Raw genomic sequence first — 23,755 nt, 5'->3', positions numbered from 1 at the left:
ATCCTAACGTCAATTTTTCGAATAGGTAAGGTAATCCTATCCAAAATAATGAATAATTTAAATGTCTTCTTAGAATCGAGGAGACTCGTCTCTTAAAGAGAAGCCCTTGAGAGAGAGAGACCATTCGGTACGCTGACTTTCTAGTAAGACTGCATCAAACCTCCTTAGACTGCCTCAAGGGAAATGGCAATGAAGCTACCTCAAAGACAGACTCATTCACTGATTTCAACTCTCATAATTCATCCTAGTGCTTAACGATACTTAAGAGCATCCCAAGTAGCAAGGAATTATCACTGTAGTTACTACTGTTTACTGTACACTTGCTATATGCTCAGCATCCCCTCATGTGTCCTATATACCTGCTTCGCCTTCTTTCTCTACTTCGTGATCTTTTATGGTCCCGAGACCTGCTGCATCTTCGGTCCGAAGTTCGGCTTGAGTGCCGACTCCGTGATCGACTCCTCTTTCTTCTTTCTCTGTCTCGAGCCCTTTCTTTTTCTCTTTCTTCTTCTTCTCTTCGTCTTTTCCTCTCTCTTTCTTCCCTTTCTCTCTCCCTTTCTTTTTCTCTTTCTTCTCGTTCTTGCTTCTCCTTTTTCAAACGCTCATCACGATCAGGTTCTTCAGTTCTTTTTCTTAACTTTTCCTAAGGAAATCAAGTTCAATTTTTAAAGAAAAATAACCCTAAAGACACTGCCGAACAATGGTTACCTAATATGAAGCATGTGCAGACCAGTTTATGGAAGTTGATGCCCTAAGGGTGAAATGGAGAAATCTCAATACCATGCGCATACACAAGCTATCATTTGACTAATCCCTCAGGAATGTTCTTTTCCCCAAATCCCTGGCACTAAAGAGTAGAGAAAATAAAGTGCTTTACTAATGTGATAAGCAGAAAAATAGTACGGGGATTTATCACTGCTTTAAATAACACACATCAGCAAAAATATCAAGAGGTTTGTTATAAGTGATCAATTTCTAACCATGCTAAAATATACTACTAGCCCTAGCTAAAATGTGTTTATAAGAAACTTACTTTTAATTCTTCTACAGTAGCTTTAATTTTGGCATAGCCCATGTGCTGTTTTCCCATCAAGTGGTCATCTACCCGGGACTGGGCATCTCCCACTATCAAAAAGGCTCCACATACTTCACAAACTTCCATCTGTTTTTCTTGGGCAGCAAAACTTTCAATTGTCTGAAATGATAAATCAGTTATGATAAGAATATCTGAGGAAGAGAGAACAAATTTTCAAAAAAATACTTAACACTTAGATTTCAATTTTGTGCATTGCTAATTTCCATTTCCTCAGAGCCGTAATATTCAGCAGCAACTGGCCAACTTTTAGAGAAGAGAAACATGACAACACCAATCAGCCTGCCATATCACCCAGGAGTATTGAGACCCCATCCCTCAACTATAACCCTTGAATTACCCACACCACCTTGAAATCAAGTTAAACTACATTTCAGAAAGCTTCCTTAGTCTGAACTCATTTCTTGCTTGGTTCAACAAGTCAAAGGTGTGAGCTCCATACTAAAAATGTTTCTCACAATCATTAAGGAACTAAACTCACTGAATGTACCATGAACACATCCTTTCAATATTTGGGAACCAATAAACAGTTATATTCTAGCATCAATATCTACAACAATTGAATATAATATTCAATTAGATATATTATACTCCCTAATTGAAAGTTAAGAAAGTAAGAGGTATTTTTAAGAGTATATCAATTTTGAACTAAGGTAAATACAACCTGAGTAATTTGTTGTAACAAATAAGGAAATAAAAAGCAGGCCCAAATGAATACTTAACGGATCTAAGGCAAGCCAGCAGCTAGAAGCCGGTTTTTGTAAAGTTTTATTGGAACAAAGCCAAACCCACTTGCTGTATGTATTGTCTGAAGTTGCTTTCATAATACAAAGGCAGAGCTTTTATATTACAAATCTTGTGACCTACAAACCTAAAATATTTACTATATGGCCCTTTAAGACTGCTGACTCTCAAATTAGGACATTAGAAAAATTGTTCTCCAATAGGAACACATCCTAGTAATTCTCAATGAACAGCCTGGGTTAATCAAAATGAGGTTGCTACTCACCGAAGTTGTGGACCTAAGCAATTCTCTCTCTTCTTTTAACTGTTCTACCAATTTCATCATTCCCTGGGCTTCTTCTACTTTTCCTTCAGATCCTAATTCTTCAATCTAAGGGGAACAAAAAAAAGCAATCAGGGTGTCTTGGAACCAAATCATCCCAAGTACTTTTCTTTTTACCCCCAAGTTTCATTAGCATTTAATGGTTGTTTGGGGGTCTTTTTGTTTGGTTTTGTTTAGTTAAGACTCTATGGGTTTAATTTAACCTTCTGATTTTTTTAAAAAATTTATGTAATATAAAAAAAAAAAATTTCTTTTTTTTTTTTTTTTTTTGGTCTTTTTGCCTTTTCTAGGGCCACTCCCGTGGCATATGGAGGTTCCCAGGCTAGGAGTCTCATCAGAGCTGTAGCCACCAGCCTACGCCCGAGCCACAGCAACACAGGATCCGAGCCGCATCTGCAACCTACACCACAGCTCATGGCAACACCAGATCGCTAACCCACTGAGCAAGGCCAGGGATCGAACCTGCAACCTCATGGTTCTTAGTTGGATTCGTTAACCACTGAGCCATGAGAACTCCTAAATTTTTTATACACGTATTTTTTTGCTTTTTAGGGCCGCACCCACGGCACATGGAAGTACCCTGGCTAGGGGTCAAACTGGAGCTGCAGCTGCTGGCCTACACCACAGCCACAGCAGTGCAGGATCCAATCCATGTCTGCAAGCTACACCACAGCTCGTGGCAATGCTGGATCCTTAACCCACTGACTAAGGCCAGGGATTGAACCCACATCCTCATGGATACTACTCGGATTTGTTTCTACTGAGCCATGATGGGAACTCCTGATTTTCTTTTTTTTTAAATCATTAATTACGTACACTTGACCAAAAATAAACAGCAATTTCTCAGGTGCACAATTTCATAAGGTTTGACTCCCACTACCACCATCTAGATAATAAACATATCCATCACCCCAAAAGACTTCCTCCCACTCCTCTGCAGTATTTCCTCCCAAAGCAACCACTGATCTGCTTTCTGTCACTGTAGATTCATTTGCATTTTCCAGAATTTTATATAAACAGAACCATGTACTTTTTATTACTTTTGGGGGAAATATAGCCACTTAAAAAACTTCATATTCATCCATATTGTTACACATACTTAATTCCTTTTTATTACTGAGTATCACACTATATAATCACAATTTATCTGTTAACCTACTGACAGACATCTGAGAGTTATTTCCAGGATTTGTTTTTTTTTTTCTGTTTTCCTTCTTTTCTTTCACTCACCTATTATGAATAAACCCACTCTGAACACTGGTATACAACTCTTTGTGTAAACATATGCTTTCATTTCCTTCTAGCAGTGGAATGGCTCATGGTGCATTCCTTTAACTTTTTTTTTTTTTTTTTGCTTTTTAGGGCTGAATCAGGGTACATGGAGAGCGTCAGTAACACTTAATATGATCAACCTATTCAATTCTAATAGGTGAACAATAAGCATCTCACTGTAGTTTTAATCTGTATTTCCCTAATGACTAATGACATTGAGCACCTTTACTTGTATTTATTTGCCATCCTTATATTTTCTCCAGTTAAGAGTTTCTCCAAGTATTTTCTGACATTATACACACAATTCTCAGAGTTCCCAGTGGCTCAGTGGGTAAAGGATCCAGCATTGTCAGTGCTGTGGCTCAGGCTGTGGCATGGCATAGGTTCAATCCCTGGTCCAGGAACTTCTGTGTGCCTTAAGTATGGCCCCCACCTCCCAAAATACCACGCAATTCTCACCTGCTGCAGGAGTACATCAATTTTATCTGTTAGAACCTGAATTTTTTCTTCATTTTTGCCTGTTGGGCCAGCTGCCTAATGAAGACAATAGAATCTTGTCAACAACTAAAATACAAAAATAAACATCCGAACTCCTCATACACCACACCTAGTATTTGTATTTAATAATTAAAATGCTGGATTTCAAGGGTAGTAACACAATTATCTCATTTTCTGTTAATCAGCTGCATATTTTGTCAGTTACTTAAGAGGAAAAACCCTATGATTAGCACATTTACTAATAAAGACTGAAGAAAAAAACATCTTTTAAGTTTTATGTCAGAAAAGAACACAAAATAATCAATGAACTTGAACACAAGTTTCAATAATAGGGAGATCTCTGGGTTTCCAAAGGACAAGGACACTATACAAAGACTGTAAATTAATTTCATACTCACCCCAGAAGACTGCTGGTTTTGAGATAATGCCAAACGAGCATGGCCTCGTCTAATTCTACGCTCTACTTCTGCAAGTAAACTCTGTAAGTATCGCAAAAAATCTCTCTCATAGCCAACCTTCATAAAACGAGAACTCTTCTCATACCTAATAAAAATGAAAAAAACAAGCTTTTATTTTTAAGAAATCTTCATCCATTACAACTCTCATATTCCATCTTAACTAAACTCACGGATTACTGCATTTAGGCTAAAGAGTAAACCAGGTTATAAGAAGTGAATTTATAGTTCTCCCTCATCCTGGTAGAGGAAGGCAGTATTTAGCAGTATATTTGGTTCAGAGTATACATTTTACATTCAGGAAAATCCAGATGCTTAAACACTACACTGGACCTGTGTCCCTGGCCCAAGGACAAGTCTCATTTACAAAATGGGGCTGTTAAAAAACAGATGCTTTGGGCAGAAGACCTAAATAGAAATTTCTCCAACAAAGACATACAGATGGCCAAGAGGCACATGAAAAGATGCTCATCATCACTAATTATTAGAGAAATACAAATCAAAACTACAATGAGGTACCACCTCATGCTAGTGAGAATGGCCGTCACTATAAAGGTTACAAAGAGTGAGTGCTGGAGAAGGTTTTAAAAAAAAGGGAACCCTTTTACACTGCTGGTGGGAATGTGAATTGGTACAGCCACACCATGCAAGAAACAGTATGGAGCTTCCTTTAAAAACTAAAAATAGAATTGCCCTAAGATCCAGCAATTACAATCCTGGGTATATACCCAGACAAAACCATGACTGTACACACACACACACACACATTACTCAGCCATTAGAAAGAAGAAAAATGCCACTTGCAGTAACACGGATGGACCTAGTGAACACCAGTGGATTACCAGATGGATACTAAGTTTCGTCAGATAAAGACAAATACCATATGATATCGCTTATATGTGGAATTTAAAATATGACACTTTACTTTTCTTAAGGGCAGCACCCACAGCATTATGGAAGTTTCCAAGCTAGGGGTCAAGTCAGAGCTGTTGCTGCCAGCCTACACCACAGCCACAGCAATGTGGGACCCAAGTCGAATCTGTGACCCACACTGCAGCATACCGGATCCTTAACCCACTGAGCAAGGCCAGGGACTGAACCCTCGTCCTCATGGATACTAGTTGGGTTCGTTACCACTAAGCCACAATGGGAACTCCCATAGTTCAACCTCTCTTGATAAATCATTTATGACATTGTAAATCATCTATACTTCAATAATATTTTTCACAAATGTGATACAGAGCAGTCCCTGTGTGACTCAGCAGATTAAGTATCTGACATTTTCACTGCAGTGGCTCAGGTCACTGCTGTGGCACAAGTTCAGTCCCTGACCAGGGAATTGTCACATGCCATGGGTGTGGCCAAAAAAAGAAAAAGTGATATAGAAAGAAAGCTTATTTAGGCTTATGTTTGGCATATAATATGTACTCTTAAGATATCATAAGAAGTTTTCTACCACCCCCAAATAATGACAATCATTTTGCATAAATTTCAATTACTTCAGTCTTTGTCCCCTTCAAAAAATAATGACTGGGAAGAAGAGAGGGATGACCAGAACAAAGGCAACTTACTGTTTTCGTAGATTTTCATCATGAATTTTTTCACACGGCCCTGAAAGAATGAGAGATATAAGTGTATATTATTGTTGAGGTTAACTTTTCTCTTGCCAAAACAAAAAGTTCTTTTTAGGAGATAAGATCCATTCAATCACTCAGTAGTCTGTAGACACCTAAATTGAGCTTACTGAACCATGAAGCATGTGCCCAAGTAAGCACATGAAAACTGTTCTCCTTGTCTTCAAGATTAGTATAATGCAAAACTACTACATAAGTAAAGAAAAAAGAGGAACAAGAGAAACGAGAAAATTGTTCCTTACTGATACAAGAAAACTGGGATAAGGGCAGACCACTGGTCTGAACCATCAATGACATCTTATTAACTCTGAGTCTCTGTACACGAAGTTGCTAGTCCTACCCCTTACCAACTCCAAGAGGCAACCAATTTTAATCCTTTAAGCTATATCTTCTGGAATCCATTTCCCTATCTCTAAATTCTATGCTTATTTTACTTTGTCTTGGGCATCAAAATTTTAGGTTAAATAAACACTCAGTGTTTATTAACTATGCAAGTCCTCTTAACTGCTGAGCCAAACATTATGCATTATGATGCATTATGACACTTTTGATACACTTTATACTTTTACTGCAATTTTTTCATCTGTTTAGTCTTTTCTATGTTTCTATATATCCAAACTCATTTCAAACTCTTTAACTCTGCCACAAGAACTGTCTCAATACTAATTTCCCTCAAGATCCAAAATATATCAGCTTCATTTTCTTCCATGAGCTTTCCAACCTGCTTATTATCTAAGTCCACTAATAGAGTTGTCATCCTTAGAAATTCCTTTTCTGGTCTGTATTGGATGCAATTTACTGGATCTCTTATTTTTCTCCTTCTTGGTTTATGCCCATGTGTTGGAGTTTCCAGAGAAAAGGTTCGAGGTAGATATATTTGTTGAGACCGTGCATGTCTGAAAATGTTTTTCTCACCCTCATGTTTGCTCTTTGGCTATGTGGCTAACCTAGATAAAAAAAAAATTTCATTCAGAATCCTGAGGGTGTTTCTCCAGTGTCTTCAAGCGTCCAGTGTTGTTATTGACAAATCTGAGGCCATTCTGATGGATAATCCTATGTGCCTCACCCCCACCCATGGTGTTCTGAAATTTCACAAATGGTGTGCCTTGGTATGAATTTTTTTCATTTGCTTTGCTGAGCTCTTAAAGGACACACTCAATCTAAAAAGTCAAGTCTTTCAGTAATACAATTTTAAAATTTCCTCCCATTTTCTCTATCTAGAATTCTTAATTAGCTATCAGCAATGGACTGATAACTTCTTCAAATTTTAATTTTTTCCCAATATTCCATAAATTTCCTTTATTTTATCCTCAAAAAACTTTCCACTGATTTGATTTCTCTAGTTCTAATTTCCAAGAGCTCTTTTTAGTTCTTCAAACCTTCCCTTTTTACACATCCTATTCCTCCTAATATCTTATTTCTCTGAGGATACTAAATTTAGTTATGGCGTTAACATTTTTTTCTTCTGTTTTCCCCCATCATCCACTATATGTTTCACTAAATTCTTTCCTTCTGTTGGTTTTGGTTAATCTTTTGTGTTGAACGTTTTCTTCAAAATGTCTGACTGGTATTCCTTGGCTGGCAAAACATTTCCAAAAACTGACTCAAAGTTGGTGTGCACAGGCAAGGCTTGTCAACTAATGGGCTTTACCACAGGAAAATCAAGCAACAAGACTTTCCCCAAGGGTCAGTACCTGTAAATCACTTCTCTGGAACTGTTCACTTTCTCTAAAGAATCCTCTTCTCTTCTGCCTGGGGAAAAACATCTGGCTGTATCCTTCTAGGAACAGGGCAGAGGAAGGGAATGGGAAAACCTCACTATTAAGAATATAGACTCATTTAATCTCGCTTACAGTCTCATTTTTATTCATTACTGCCCTGTCCTGTATCCATAATCCCAGTATCTAGATACATCCAGCCCTACCGTGTTTCTGATGCTTTAAGGCAAGCATTGGGCTTAATGAATTAATTTCTCTTCTATGTATCTAGAATGATACAAGTTAAGTACCATCCCTGGGAGAAGAAACAATCACTCAGGTTTTGGGGTTTTGTTTTTTGGTTTTGGTTTTGGTTTTTGCATTTTGTTCCGATGAACTAGTCTATTTAGCCCAATTTCTTCAGAAACAACCTCCTAGTCTCCTGGGCTGTAGGGGTGGGAGACATAGAATCACTAGATGCACAGGTCTTAAGAATCTGATCACCTAGACTAGCGGTTCTCAAGAAGGGGAAATTTGGCCCCCAAGGGATATTTGGCAATGCCTGAAGACATTTATGGCTGTCACAATTGGGAGATGTTACTGGCATCTAATGGGTAGAGGCCAAGGATGCTGCAAAACATCCTACAATGCACAGGACAGCCCCCTATAAAACACAGAATTTTCCAGGTCAAACTGTTAGATGTCAAGGTTGAAAAACCCTAAACTAGACTAATCTCTTATTTTCAGCCCCATGATTCAATTCTGCCTTCTATGGTACCTGGTGCCTCCAAATCCTGAGCCTGTCCAGGGTTCTGCTGATCAAACTCTTGCTTCTGTTTAATATCCCCGTCTGCAGGCTTTTAAGGTACAGATTTCTCTTCTATTCTTCCATCCACTTGTCATCTTCCAAAAATTTGTTGACATCTCTAATGTTATCTCCTCTTCCGTTAACACCTTTTTTGGTTTTAAATTTTCGTTTTAGTGGAGGAGTTTCAGGAGGGAGTGGAAATAGATATGTATATTCAATTAAGCCGCCATGTTTAGTCAGACTGGCATTTATTAATACATTCAAAATCTAAACCAGGAAAGAAATTACTTTATCAACAACCCTTTAAGAGAAAACTTCTTTTCAAAATTATAAAGCACCAGTTTTTCTTTAATCATAAATTTGATAAAGGTTACACAGAAAATTCACTTACCAAGATCAGAACGAGTGTTTGTGAATAATTCCGCAGGACAAAACCCACAAAGATAATATTTACAAACCTAATAAAGAAAAACAAAAGTAATTTAACTTTTTTATATTGCTCAGTTTTAAAACCATACCAGAAAAGGGTGCAAATAACTATTTTCTCATTTCGTGATCTTCATCTTTCAACCAAGTACAACAATTTCATTTGTTAAACCATTTAGTTAGGTAAATTAATGCCTTTCGGATGCCTGCATTCCAGTACAAGAAGTGCAGGACTGACAGTTACCAGCATTTTCTATTTCTATTATGGTAACAGAAACCACTGCTCCACCTCCCAGCAGCAACAAATATTGGAAAGACAACCAGAATAAATGTCATCTTTTATTGTTCTAACTTTGTTAAAGACCATAACTGAAGTTCCCAGGGTAAGTATCTGGAGTTGTCACTGCTGTGGCTCTGGTTATTGCTGTGAACCAGGTTCCCTAGCCCAAGAGCCCAAGAACTTCCACATGTCCCAGACTGCACTCCCCCCCCCGCCCCCCGCAAAAAGACCAGAACCAATTTACAGCCTAGGATTTGGAAACCACTATCTAAATGCCAAATAACACTCATTTAAAGCACAATCTGATTCAGTATTTTCACTCAGTGATCCTGTAACAGGCCCTAAAACGTACTGGATATTTTCACGCATGCCAGCATTTCACTGAGTGACTTTGATGGTATGAGGAAGAACTATTAAAACAAAACTGACTTCCCCATTAGTACTTTTGTAACTCCTTTAGATATATTCTGAGACTGCGCTATCCTATATTTTAATCTTGTAACACTGCAAAACCAAAACCTGTTAAGCAAAATATCTCCCTTCATATAATCCTTGATATTGGGTAAATTATCAGCGCACTATGACATATGAAAGAAAGATGAATGACAGGTTTTTGTGAGACACTTAGAGGCTAGATGTTAAATCTGAAATAGATTGTTTTTTCCTTCAAAGGTCAATTGCTTCACACTTATTTGAAGCAATGTGGTTTCATAAACTGTCTAGAAAAACTAAAGTCATAAAGAACAATCATATTCGAATACCATGTTTACACCACAAATTTAGTTTTATGTCAACATTATCCTGTTACATGTAGCCATGTAGTATCGTAGTATCTTCGTACCATTTTCTTTATAAATTCTTCTAATACTTGATTTTAAAGATTATACTGTAACATAAACATCATTCCTACAAATAAATTAGTTCTTTAAAAGGCACTTTATGACCAAAAATAACAAATGTTGGCAAGAATGGGGAAAAACGGGGTCCCCTCTACACTACTGGTGGGAATGTAAATTGGTGCAGCCTCTCTGAAAAACAGAATGCAAGTTCCTCAAAAAACTAAAAACAGAACTACTGTATGATCCAGCAATTCCACTTCTGGGTGTATAGCCAAAGAAAACACTAATTCAAAAAGATATAAGCAAGGGGTTCCCATGGTGGATCAGCGGAAATGAACCCGACTAGTATCCATAAGGATACTAGTCAAATCATTAGCAGAGCTAGTGCTAAAATACATACGTATTGGGGGATGGGGGGATGTGTTTGGGCTGTGGGATGGAAATCCTGTGAAATTAGATTGTTGTGATCATTATACAACTTCAGATGTGATAAATTCATTTCAGTAATAAAAAAAAAGAGGAAAAAAAATAAAAAATAAAATAAAATACATAAGTATTCTCCACTCAGTTCTCAGTTCAAAATACTTGATGTGATATTTATGTGGTCATTTTAAAAAATAAATCATCAGAAAAGCTGGGCTTAGGGTACACAGGCAAAATATTGCCCCTGGCCTCACTCGGTGGGTTGGGGATTGGGCGCTGCCATGAGCTCTGGTGTAGGTTGCAGATGCAGCTCAGATCCCAAGTTGCTGTGGCTGTGGTACAGGCTGGCAGCTGTAGCTCCAACTCAACCCCTAGCTTGGGAACTTCCATATGCCCTGGGGACCCTAAAAAACAAAAAACAAAAAAAAAAAAAAAGAGAGAGAGAGAGAGTTCTGTGGTGATTTACAGGTTAAGGTTCTGGCATTGTCACTACTACTGTGGCTCAGGTTTGATCCCTGGCCCCAGAATTTCTGCATGCTGCAGGTAATAGTAATGAAAAAAAATTTTTTAAAAAGGAGCTCCCACTGTGGCCTGACAGGATCTACGGCATCTTAGGAGCTCTGGGATGCAGGTTCAATACCCGGCCTGGCACAGTGGATTAAGGATCTGATGTTACTCCAGCTGCCCCTTAGGTCATGGCTGTGGCTCGGACCTGATCCCTGGCCTGGGAGCTCCATATGCTGCAGGGCAGCCAGAAAATGAAAAGAGAAAAAAACAAAGGAAAGATACATGCACCCTAATGTTCAAGGTAGCATTATTTACAACAGCCATGATATGGAGGCATCCCAACTATCCATCAACAACAGATGAATAACAAAAATGTGGTGTATATACACAAAATGGAACACAAAAAAAATTTAAAAGAATGAGATTTCTTTTAAATTTTTCTTTTTATAGCTGCACCTGCAGCATATAGTTCCCAGGCTAGGGTAAAACTGGAGCTGCTGCCGCCCAGCCTATGCCACAGCCACAGCAATGCCAGATCCTACCCACATGTGCAACCTATGCTGCAAAGTGCGGCAATGCAGGATCCTTAACACACTGAGCAAGACCAGGGATTGAACCTGCATTCTCCTGGACACTATATCAGGTTCCTAACCCACTGGGCCACAAGGGGAAGTGAAATTTAATCATTTGCAACATGGATGGACTTGGAAGGGATTATGTTTAGTGAAATAGCCGGAAAAAGACATGTATGATATCACCTATATGTGGAATCAAAAAATAAAGTTAAAAAAAAACAAAAAACAAATACAGCAACAACAACAAACTGATATAGAGAACTAGTGGTTACCAGTGGGGAAAAGGAAGAGTGAGGGGCAAAATAGGGGAAGAGGATTAAAAGGTACAGACTATCACCCATAAAATAAATATGCTAAAGGAGTTCCCGTCATGGCGCAGCATAAACAAATCCAACTAGGAACCATGAGGTTGCAGGTTCCATCCCTGGCCTTGCTCAGTGGGTTAAGGATTCGGTGTTGCCATGGGCTGTGGTACAGGTTGCAGCTGCAGCTGGTATCTGATGTTCCTGGGGTGTAGGCCTGCAGCTGTAGCTCCAACTGGACCCCCAGTCTGGGAACCTCTACGTGCTGCGGGTGTAGCCCTAAAAAGCAAATTAAAAAAAAAAAAAAAAAAAAAAAGAGCTCTTGGGAGTTCCCATTGTGACTCAGCAAGTTAAGAACCCAACAGTATCCACAAGGATGTAGGTTTGATCCTTGACCTTGATCAGTGAATTAAAGATCCTGCATTGCCTCAAGCTGTGGCGAGGGTTGCAGATGCAGCTTGGACCCTGCATTGCCTTGGCTGTGACATAGGCCAACCTACAGCTCCAATTCAAACCCTAGTCTGGGAACTTGCATATGCCACCGGTGTAGGCCTTTAAAAAAAAAAAAAAAAAAAAAAAAGAATATCTTTCATTTGGGGGAAGGAGAACAGAGACAAAGAGGGAATGTTAATTATCTTTCAAATTACTAACCCTGTTTCCGAGGGTCCAAAAATTAACAAATTCCCTACAACTGTAATAGATACATAAAATATATTTACCATTATTACCAACATTCTACCATTATTTAAAGCTACAAATCATAGTTATATAATTTAAAAACTAAACTTAGCATTCTACCCTCATTGTATGAAATTTTATTATTGCTATGCATTTTACTTTTATGTATGTATGTAAGTTTTCATAGTAAATATAAGATTAATACTGTTCACCATTACAGCAAAATGACGGAGGGAGTTCCTGTTGTGGCTCAGCGGTTAATAAACACAACTAGTATCCATGAGGATGAGAGTTCAATCCCTAGCCTCAATCAGTGTGTTAATGATTCGGTGTTGCAATGAGTTGCATAGGTCGCAGACCTGGCTCAGATCCCTAGTTGCTGTGGCTGTGGTATAGGCCGGCAGCTACAGCTCCAGTTTGACCCCTAGCTTGGGAACTTCCATATGCCACAGATGCAGCCCTAAAAAGACAAAAAAGAAAAATAGAGTGTATTAAAACATAGTGGATAAGCAATGGGATCCTGCTGTCACTTGTGATGGAACATGTGGAGGATGTGAGAAAAAGAATGTGTGTAAGTGTTTGGGTATATATATATGTGTATGACTGGGTCCGTTTACTGTACAGCAGAAATTGACAGAACAATGTAAATCAACTATAATAGAAAAAATAAAAACCTAAAAAAATGTACACACATCACTAGACACACAAAGGAACTTAGGAATGAATGTCAGATGGTAAAGCTTGAATTGGTTAAGTTCAGAAGTGGAAAAGCTGAAAGACAGTTTAGGCATAAGGAACCATGAAAAGATAAAGAGGGAGTTCCCGTCGTGGCGCAGTGGTGTGGTTGGCGAATCCGACTGGGAACCATGAGGTTGCGGGTTCGGTCCCTGCCCTTGCTCAGTGGGTTGGCGATCCGGCGTTGCCGTGAGCTGTGGTGTAGGTTGCAGACGCGGCTTGGATCCCGGTGGCTACAGCTCCAATTCGACCCCTAGCCTGGGAACCTCCATGTGCCGCGGGAGCGGCCCAAGAAATAGCAACAACAACAACAACAAAAGACAAAAAAGACCAAAAAAAATAAAATAAAATAAAATAAAAATAATAAAAAATTTAAAAAAAAGGATAGAGTATGAAATAGGCAAGTGGAAACAGGTATGCTTGGAGAGGCTACTTGGTACAGTTTGAATCTTGGCTGCCACTATGAAAAACCGTAGATTGTAACTCTGTCGTGATGTCCTCAATACAAAAAAAAAAGGGAAACAATAAGTATTTCATAGTGGGATTATAAAATTTAAACTATATGTTTACAGGAGTTCACACTGTGGTACAGTGGGTTAAGAATCTGACTGCAGGAGTTCCCATCATGGCACAGTGGTTAACAAATCCGACTAGGAACCATGAGGTTGCGGGTTCGATCCCTGGCCTTGCTCAGTGGGTTAATGATCTGGCGTTGCCGTGAGCTGTGGTGTAGGTTGCAGACGCGGCTCGGATCCCACGTTGCTGTGGCTCTGGCGTAGGCCGGTGGCTACAGCTCCGATTAGACCCCTAGCCTGGGAATCTCCATATGCCGCGAGAGCAGCCCAATAAATGGCAAAAAAGACAAAAAAAAAAAAAAAGCTAATGCTTAAAAAAAAAAAAAAAAAAAAAAAAGAATCTGACTGCAGCAGCTTGGGTCGATACAGAGGCAAGGGTCTGATCTCTGGCCCAGTGCAGTGGGTTAAAAGGATCCAGAGTTGCCAGAGCTGCAATTTGGATTCAATCCCTGGCCCAGGAACTTCCATATGCCACAGATGTGACCAATAAAAAAAAAATTAAAAAAAATAAAACAAACCTATATGTTTATTAAATTGGAGAAATGGGCAAATTAGTCTGATTTTTAAAACATCACCCATTGCCTTCTCGACATGCCTACAGATCTAATTATAATTTAGTCCAATCACTCCATCTGAGATGAGAAACTGAGATCAGCCACATGACGCCCCCTCAAGGCATCTAGCTACTAAAAGGATCCAGATTAAAATCTATTTTCCTAATTCTGTGTTCTGTGTGCTCTTTCCACTCTTCAACTCTCCTTTAGATACTATTGTAATGGTACATCAAAACATTTGTTACTGGGGAGTTCCCTTGTGGTGCAGCAGATTGAGGATCTGGCATTGTCACTGCTGTGACTCTGACTACTGCTTTGCTTTGGCTCAGGCTCAATCCCTGGCCCCAGGAACTTCCATATGCCACAAGCATGGCCAAAAAAAAGTTACTCAACCCAATAAACTCTAGCTACACAGACTGCTTCTAGACTGCTGCTGCTGCTGCTGCTGCTTTTTTTAAATCTTCTTCTTTTTTTTTTTTTTTTGTCTTTTTGGGGCCACACCTACAGCATATGGAGGTTCCCAGGCTAGGGGTCCAATCGGAGCTGCAGCTGCCAGCCTACACCACAGCTCACAGCAACGGATCCTTAACTCACTGAGTGAGGCCAGGGATCGAACCCAAATCCTCACAGACACTAGTCAGATTCATTAACCACTGAGCCATTATGGGAACTCCTAGACTGCTTCTTTTAACCCTTCTCAGGGACTGAGGATATATAAAAATATTAACACATTGTTTAATTCAGCAGGTCTTAACTAAATGTCCATCTTGGACCTAAAAATCTGATAACCAAAGGTGGGGAAGAAAACATGGGGACAGCTGGGGGGAGGGGGCAGAATTCTCATAATTACGATTATTCTTTTGATAAATAAGGTGACGCCAATGACCAGAAGAATTCAACCTTAAGAGCAAACTTTTCACTACCAGTTAAGAAAATGCAGAAATACAATTAATCTTAGGGCTCTAGCTAGGAAAAAGAAAAAAATTTTGCCTTTTTTGTCTTTTTAGGGCTGCACCTGCGGCATATGGCATATGGAGGTTTCCAGGCTAGGGGTTGAATAGGAGCTGTAGCCACCAGCCTACACCACAGCCACAGCAACACCGGATCCTTAACCCACCGAGAGAGGCCAGGGATCAAACGTGCACCCTCATGGATGCTAATCAGATTTGTTCCCCCTGAGCCACAACAGGAACTCCAAAAATTTTAATTTCTAGTTTCCATCACATTAAAGTCAAACTGTCAAAAATTAAAATATCTGATGTTAAATACAGTGCTGGGAAAAATGAATGCTCCAAACATTACTAGAGTTGAGCACAATTTGGCAGCACCCATCAAAATATAAACTGTGCATGTGACTTAGTGACTCAGCTATATGTACTAGAATGTTCACTGCAGCTTGGTTGGTAATGGTAAAAGAATTTAACATAATCTACATATCCACCAGGAAAGTTAGATGAAGACAGATTTACATGTACCTACAAGGAAAGATTCCACACTCTAAGTTAAAGTTAAGTATATATTAACTTACATATGAACTAACATAGAACTTACACTCAACTACTATAGAACAACTTACACTTATACATGTATGTCTGTAAATTTTAGGAAAAAATCTGGAAACATACAAACCAATTTTTAAGCCTTTCAGGGGAGATTTGGTGATGGGAAGGGGAGGCAAGGACAGATTTCACTGTCCTTTCACTAGCCTATATAAGTTTTAATCTTTTATAATAAAGCAAGTTTACTTTTGTTAAAAAATCAATTTAATAATTCTAAATCAGAGGGAACATAAATCAGTAACACCAATTCCTAATATAGTAATCAGTCATGTTCACTCTCCTTTTTTTGCTTTTCACACATGCAGCATATGGAAGTTCCCAGGCTAGAGGTCAGATCCAAACCACAGCTGCCAGTCTACACCACAGCTCTCACGGCAAGGCTGGATCCTCAACCCACTGAGGCGAGGGGTGGAACCGGCCGGCATCCTCATGGATGCTAGTCAGGTTCGTTACCGCTGAGCCAACAGGAACTCCTCACTCTCCTTTTAATCAATTTTCCACAGCAGCCAGATAGTAAACACCTCTCTCCTGCTAAGAAGCCTTCAGTTATTTACTGTTATTTAGTCCCAACTTTTAACAAGGCTTATAAAAAACACTCAAAACAAGTTTCCTGCCCATCTATCCACATGCCCCTTCTCCCAACAAAAAACAATCAAGGACTTCAGTTATTTAAAAATTCTCAGGCCCGGAGTTCCCATCGTGGCTCAGTGGTTAACGAATCCGACTAGGAAACATGAGGTTGCGGGTTCGGTCCCTGCCCTTGCTCAGTGGGTTAAAGATCCGGCGTTGCCGTGAGCTGTGGTGTAGGTTGCAGACGCGGCTCGGATCCCGAGTTGCTGTGGCTCTGGTGTAGGCCGGTGGCTACAGCTCCGATTCAACCCCTAGCCTGGGAACCTCCACATGCCGCCGGAGCGGCCCAAGAAATAGCAACAACAACAACAAAAAAAAGACAAAAAAAAAATTAAAAAAATTAAAAATAAATAAAAATTCTCAGGCCCAAGACGGTCTCCAGCCCCAGTAACATTTGTCTTCTCTCCCTCAGGCTAATTCCTACTAATCCTTTAGGTCCCAATATTGAAAAGCCACTTTAAGAAATCTTCCCCAAGTACCCCAGTCTGGATTAAGTGCCCCTCTCAGACGTGCTTTTCTAGACCCTATACTTTTCCCCCACTGTGCTAATAACAAAAGGGCATTACTCCTTCATATCTGTCACCAAATAATGGTTCTCTCAGGCCAAGTGCTATATCCATAATATTTTGTTGTATCTACCATAAGAGTGATCCATTTTTGTTAAATTGCAGGAATTTCCCCCAACTTATAAGAAAATTAAACATATTTCATTAAACTATGAAGTCCTGTACACTAATTTAAGCTACTTTCTTCCCTTGTGAAAAAATCAATATTTTTTAAAATTTTATTTTATTTTTTAATAATGATTAAGAAATCAATATTAATACCTTAATATTTCTGGCATGATAATATTGTGGGGTTTTTTTTGGGGGGGGGTCTTTTTGCCATTTTCTTGGGCTGCTCCTGCGGCATATGGAGGTTCCCAGGCTAGGGGTCGAATCGGAGCTGTAGCCACCAGCCTACGCCAGAGCCACAGCAACGTGGGATCCGAGCCGCGTCTGCAACCTACACCACAGCTCACGGCAACGCCGGATCCTTAACCCATTGAGCAAGGCCAGGGATCGAACCCACAACCTCATGGTTCCTAGTCGGATTCGTTAACCACTGAGCCACGATGGGAACTCCCTGTAGTTATTTTTTAAATCCTTACATTTTAGAGGTAGGTAATGATGTGTTTTAGACTGAAATGATAGAACTGCTTCGAATAATGAAAGATAAGCGATACAGAGGAAATAATATTGGCCAAGTGTTTTTGACGTTGTTTTGTTCGGTATGGGCAGGGGTACAGGCAGAGTTCAGTATAGTTCAGTGTACTATTCACTTCTGCACGTGTTTTAGAGAAAAAGGGAAAAAAAAACACACAGCAGTTACTGACACAACATATAGACACACTGCTGGCAATTTCCAGAAGTAATTTTTTTTTTTTCAAACTCATTGGTTTGGTTTGGTTTTGTTTTTTGGGGGGGGGCGGTTTGGCCATGGCATGCAGAAGTTCCCAGGCCAGGGATCAGATTGAACCTGAGCCACAGCAGTTGACAATATCAGATCCATAACCTCTAGTCCACAGGGCAATGTTTACATTTCTGAGAGGGGGAAAAAAAAAACTGGGGGTTGACTATGAACTACAACTATCTAGTAAAATACTTGTAGACGTCATGCACTATAATTACTAATTTTTGTTTCCAATTTCCGTCCTAGATTGTGAATCCCTTTTTTAGATGTTAACAACAAAGTTCACAAGTAAAAATATGTACAGAAAACCTTAACTGTTTTTTCTTTTCTAAACAACTTTCAGTGTCAATGACAATATTTGCTAGCATTCCCTTCATAAATTATTAAACTTCAATGACAAGAGGACATACTGAATTTGGTAACTGATGAAAGACATCTCACTTATATGTTATTAGAATTAAGCCAACAGTTATGCAATTTCACTTTGTGGTTGAAATCTATAATATAAAACCCTCAATTTGAACTACAAAGTTCCCACTATATATAAAAATAAAAACTTCAGATCAGACTTTACAATTCTCTACAACCTCAACTCTTCAAATGATCAGAAGGTTACTAAGGCCTTCTGTCAAACACTGAAATCTTCCCTTGCAGCCACTAACTGAAAGGTATTCACACTCCTTATTAGCTTGTTTAGGATTAACATAGTAGAGAAAAAAATACTAATAATCTCAAGGAAATGTAAAAATATTAAAAAAAAAAAAAAACGAAGAGGGTGTGCCAATGAATCCTTGGAATAATAGTATTAAAGCTGATTTGACTTTACCTGAAAACTACTTTCTCTCAGATTCAAAGTTAATCTACAAAAGTTGGAAATGCCTGTAAAGCAAACCACTTTCCCTGATAGTAGTTACATACACTTACACCTTAACAAATAAATGAAAGGTAATTTGCATCACCGACTCATCCTTCACTTAAAAATGAGCTTCCCCCAAGTGCTGCTTCTGGCGCACAATTAAAAACCCAATGCTGAATGTAAACTGGTACAGCCACTATGGAGAACAGTTTGGAGATACCTTAGAAATCTATACATAGAACTTCCATATGACCCTGCAATCCCACTCTTGGGCATCTATCCGGACAAAGCTCTACTTAAAAGAGACACATGCACCCGCATGTTCATTGCAGCACTATTCACAATAGCCAGGACATGGAAACAATCCAAATGTCCATCGACAGAGGATTGGATTCGGAAGATGTGGTATATATACACGATGGAATACTACTCAGCCATTAAAAAGGATGACATCATGCCATTTGCAGCAACATGGATGGAACTAGAGAATCTCATACTGAGTGAAATGAGCCAGAAAGACAAAGACAAATACCATATGACATCACTTATAACTGGAATCTAATATCCAGCACAAATGAACATCTCCTCAGAAAAGAAAATCAATCATGGACTTGGAGAAGAGACTTGTGGTTGCCTGATGGGAGGGGGAGGGAGTGGGAGGGATCGGGAGCTTGGGCTTATCAGTCACAACGTAGAATAGATTTACAAGGAGATCCCGCTGAATAGCATTGAGAACTATGTCTAGATACTCATGTTGCAACAGAAGAAATGGTGGGGGGAAAAACTGTAATTGTAATGTATACATCTAAGGATGACCTGACCCCCTTGCTGTACAGTGGGAAAATAAAATAAAATTTAATAAAAAAAAATAAAATAAAAAAAAAAAAAAAAAAAAAAAAAAAAACCCAATGCTTAGGAAATGAGTCAGGAAGGAGTAGCTCACGAGCTTTAGAATGCAAAAGATGCCATTTTAAAAAAGTGTAGATTTGGGGGGCCTTCCACTAGACCCAAAGAATCAGAATGGGGGAGGGGAGCATTGGGTGGCCGTGAAGTACAGAAATCTGTATTTAAAACAAATTCCACAGATCAGTCAGATACAGACATCTAGGAACTGCTTCTAACACTAAGGTGAAGTTTCCATTCATCATTAAACAAAAGGACCCCACCCAGCTGAAATGATTTTCCCAGCTAGTGCAAGGGTGGCAAAGAAAAACTTCCAGATAAAGTAGGAATGCAAAAATAGTTTGAATATCAGGTTACAGGGATGGTGAAACCCTTCCATCATATTCTGGGGTTGTCCATTCCTCCAGGATTCTAGCACTAACAGACAACATTAGCAAATGACCCGGAAGTGACGCCTCGAGTTTACCCCCCTATAAAACTCTATAGTAATTCCAATTTATTCAGAAGAGCCATGTGCTTTGTTCCTGGTCTACTTCAACCTTTTCTTAGAAACAGGAAGCTGAAACACCAGCAATTAACTTTTTCAAATCCCTGAAGCTAGAATGAAGTGCGATCTGTCATCAAAGGCATAAAATGGCATAAAATATTTTGGCAAAGCACTGAAAGTTTAAATCAGTGACAAGCACTAAAACCAAGAGTAAAGCAGATTAACTGTAACTGAAATTGCATAAAACTTAAGTTGCTTTTCCGGGAGCATCATTGCTAATGTTACAAACCCATCACATATAATGCAATATGGCAATAAAATACTATCAGGAAAACAGTTTCTTCACAAAACTTATTCAAAACCAATTAGGCACAGGCATAGGCTGCTCCAGTTGAAGAGCAGGCAATCAAAACCAATTTTCTCTCTTTAACTCAAAATAGATAAACGTCCTATTTGCACATCAAGCAAATTGTAATGGTTTTTTCTTTCTTTTTTTTTTTTTTGCTAAGCTTAGATAGAAATATTACTGATTTCATTGGTTAAAAAAGTTACGTGTCACAAGGAAATGGCTAGAAAAGTCAAGGCAAGCAACAAAGTTACTCTATTTTTATTTTGACAATTTAGGGAAAAACCCAAATGTCAAAAAAAAAAAGTTTAAAAAGCTTCACCTCTCCTGAGGTCAGTGACTGATGAGTGAATTTAACCCATACAATGATTCCTACCGTTAACACTTCAGGCATCACCCCACAAAAACTTCAAACGCTTATTTAAGATACTGAAAGGACTTCTCTAGCACCAACTTGTTTTCCAGCATTGCAAAAGAAAAATTTCACTCTGACCAAAGCCTGTTTAAAATATGCAATTTTTTTAAAAGGCTATTAACTATTCCTTCATATTCTGATTAGCAACTGCCTTTAAATTACCATGTGTTAGATTATAACCACATGCAGAATTAAATTCTTCATCTATTTTTCTGCTAAGACCTGAAATAAACGTTACACACCATATTCAAAACACCAGAAATACCCCTACGGCATGTGCTTGACAGCCAGGTTTACAGCACTGGAAAGTGAAGACTACAAAGATTTTTTTTTTCGCTAAACAACTTGCCAGGACACCTTGGATCAGCCTCTCAAGCCTCATTTATGAAACTGGATTTATAATCATTTATCTTTAAAGTGTTAAAAGGAGCAAATGAGTTTCATGTGAAGAAAAAAGCTCTGACAACTAACCATTTACTGAATGGCTTTACTGGAACGTACTGCTATGCAAAAATATTTGTAAATCACGGTGAACCCTACGAAATTATGATGTCTTAAAATTTTACTTCCTCTTAAGCGTCGAGCGAAATTGAACCATTACTGAAATACTACACTGCCACGATTTTTATCACTAATCCTGGCCAGAAATTTCAGTCTAAATCTGACGCTCAACCCAAATAACGGAAGAACTTGCCCTTTGCTCTATTTCATAGTGAGTGAAAACTCCGGAGCCTCTAAACGTAATCAAATACTCCTTCCTTTCCCGCGTTTCCCTGCCTCATTAAAGTGCTTCTCGATTCTGCCAAGGGTCTTTTTCGACTTCCTTGATAGTAAATCAACAACGAAAAACAAATCACCACACATCCGAGGATCCAGGCCGACTCCTCCCTCTGGGCTATCCTCCCGGCTCCCTCCCGCCACGGGGGTCAGACACTTGACCCCGGGGTGGCCCGGGCCCCAAATCGCACCTCAGCCCGGGGAAGGCCCCAGCCCGCGCCGCTCCCCTCCCCCACGGCGCCCGGGCACAGGCCCAAGGCCCGCGGGACTTACGCTCTCGTGGTCCCACCGCACGTTGCTGCGCTTCTCATCCGGGGCGAGGTTTCGGTCCCGGCCCATTAATTCATCCAACAACTGCGCAGCCGAAATCATGGTGCTTTCCTCGGGGGGCTGCTCCCACCAGCCCTGGCACCCTCCAAAGAAAACGCCGGCGACACAGTCGCCAACCCCCTCGGGCCCGCTCACAGGCCTCAAAGCCTCCTCTAAACAGGAGCCGACAAGACAAAATGGCCGCCGCGCGGGTGCCTTCCCAGCATGCCGTGCGCGCGCGTGCGCCCGCCGGGACACGCCCAGGCCTGGGAGGTGAGGACCAGCCGCCTCCACCGGCCCGGGGGCGGAGCCTGCAGAGTCCAGGACTCCGCCCCTGCCCAGTAGCACCTCCCCATCCCTCGCCAAGCGAAACCAAAGGCTTCCTAGCGTGTTAGGTCGTTCGTCCTCGCTGCCCAAACTTAGGTCTTCTCGAGTTCTTTTAGAGGAATAGAAGCCTACGTTTTGAAGCTTCGACACCACTCCGAAATGGAGAAAAGGACATTGCATCCCTCTGTACCACTCAGTGCCATCTTCCAGTGGAGGAAACCCAAAGAACAGCATTCATAACGAGTTCTGATTGCCTTCTCCTAGTCTCTGTGCTTGCCACCTCTTCTATCTGGCTTGGTCCTCCCATCCCATTCCCTGATTCACAAGGCTAGGAAATAAAGGCAGGAAGAGATAAGGCTTGACTACAAGGTCAAGAGGAGTATGCCTCCCAGTCTGGATTTTTTTTTTAATTACTAAATTATTTATTTAACAAATATCAGAGTACTTACATGTGCCAGGTAAGTTCTTGAAGCAAAGCTCTAAACCTTTGAGGCACACAGACCTTGAGGATTAGTAAGGGAGGCAGTCACTAAGGAAATAAATATAGGAGTTCCCGTCGTGGTGCAGCGGAAAAATGGATCTGACTAGGAACCATGAGGTTGCGGGTTGCCTCACTCAGTGGGTTATGGATCCGATCCGGCGTTGCCATGAGCTGTGGTGTAGGCCACAGATGCGGCTTGGACCTGGTGTTGCTGTGGCTGTGGTGTAGGCCAGCAGCTACAGCTCCAATTAGACCCCTAGCCTGGGAACCTCCCTATGCTGCCAGTGTGGCCCTAAAAAGACCAAAAAAAAAAGAAGAAATATATATGAGTACCTGCTGTGGTTCAGAGGGTTAAGAACCTGACTAATATCCATGAGGATGCAAGTTGGGTCCCTGGCCTTGCTCACTGGATTAAGGATATGACACTGCTTCGAGGTGTGACATAGGTCATAGATGCCACTGGGATCTGGCTTTGCTGTGACTGTGGCATGTGGCTGTGGCGTAGGCCAGCAGCTGCAGCTCCCATTTGACCCCTAGCCCAGAACTTACATGTGCTGCAGGTGTGGCTCTAAAAAGACCCCCCAAAAAGAGAGAGAAAAGAAAAAGATACAAATCAGTTTGTAGAAATAGCAGTGATGATGAGGGAGTTTTTAACTGATGGCTGTTGTTTTCTCAATTAAGCTTTTTTTTTTTTAGCCATGCCCGCAACAACCAGAGCCACAACAGTGACAACACCAGATCCCTAACCCACTGAACCACAAAGGAACTCCTCAATTAAGCATTTTCTGAAGTTTCA

General features: G+C 40.1%; 1 protein-coding gene across 8 annotated transcripts in view; it reads right to left on the bottom strand.

Annotated features, from left to right (window-relative positions):
• The window catches only part of LUC7L3 (LUC7 like 3 pre-mRNA splicing factor), a 113,286-nt gene extending 90,936 nt beyond the window's left edge, over window positions 1–22,350 (bottom strand). For all 8 annotated transcript variants that reach the window (XR_014821229.1, XR_014821227.1, XR_014821228.1 and 5 more), the window contains exons 1-8: window positions 22,116–22,350; window positions 8,915–8,981; window positions 5,956–5,995; window positions 4,328–4,472; window positions 3,891–3,965; window positions 2,103–2,207; window positions 1,034–1,195; window positions 360–643 (exon numbers count right to left, since the gene is read on the bottom strand). Coding sequence is in view for 5 of the 8 variants with exons in the window: in XM_005668921.4 (XP_005668978.2) it covers window positions 360–643; window positions 1,034–1,195; window positions 2,103–2,207; window positions 3,891–3,965; window positions 4,328–4,472; window positions 5,956–5,995; window positions 8,915–8,981; window positions 22,116–22,214 (977 nt within the window). In the remaining 3 variants the exon portion in view is untranslated. The remainder of the gene's footprint in view (window positions 1–359; window positions 644–1,033; window positions 1,196–2,102; window positions 2,208–3,890; window positions 3,966–4,327; window positions 4,473–5,955; window positions 5,996–8,914; window positions 8,982–22,115) is intronic.
• Between the last annotated feature and the right edge of the window lie 1,405 nt (window positions 22,351–23,755).

This window comes from Sus scrofa, chromosome 12, assembly GCF_054392235.1.
Source record: "Sus scrofa isolate SSC_HxYL_T2T_F1_AM1 chromosome 12, Sscrofa_HxYL_maternal_Yorkshire_Landrace_v2.0, whole genome shotgun sequence".
In the NCBI taxonomy this organism is placed as follows: domain Eukaryota; kingdom Metazoa; phylum Chordata; class Mammalia; order Artiodactyla; family Suidae; genus Sus; species Sus scrofa.
Note: the sequence above shows the minus strand (reverse complement) of the source record. Positions and strands in the feature narration are given on the sequence as shown.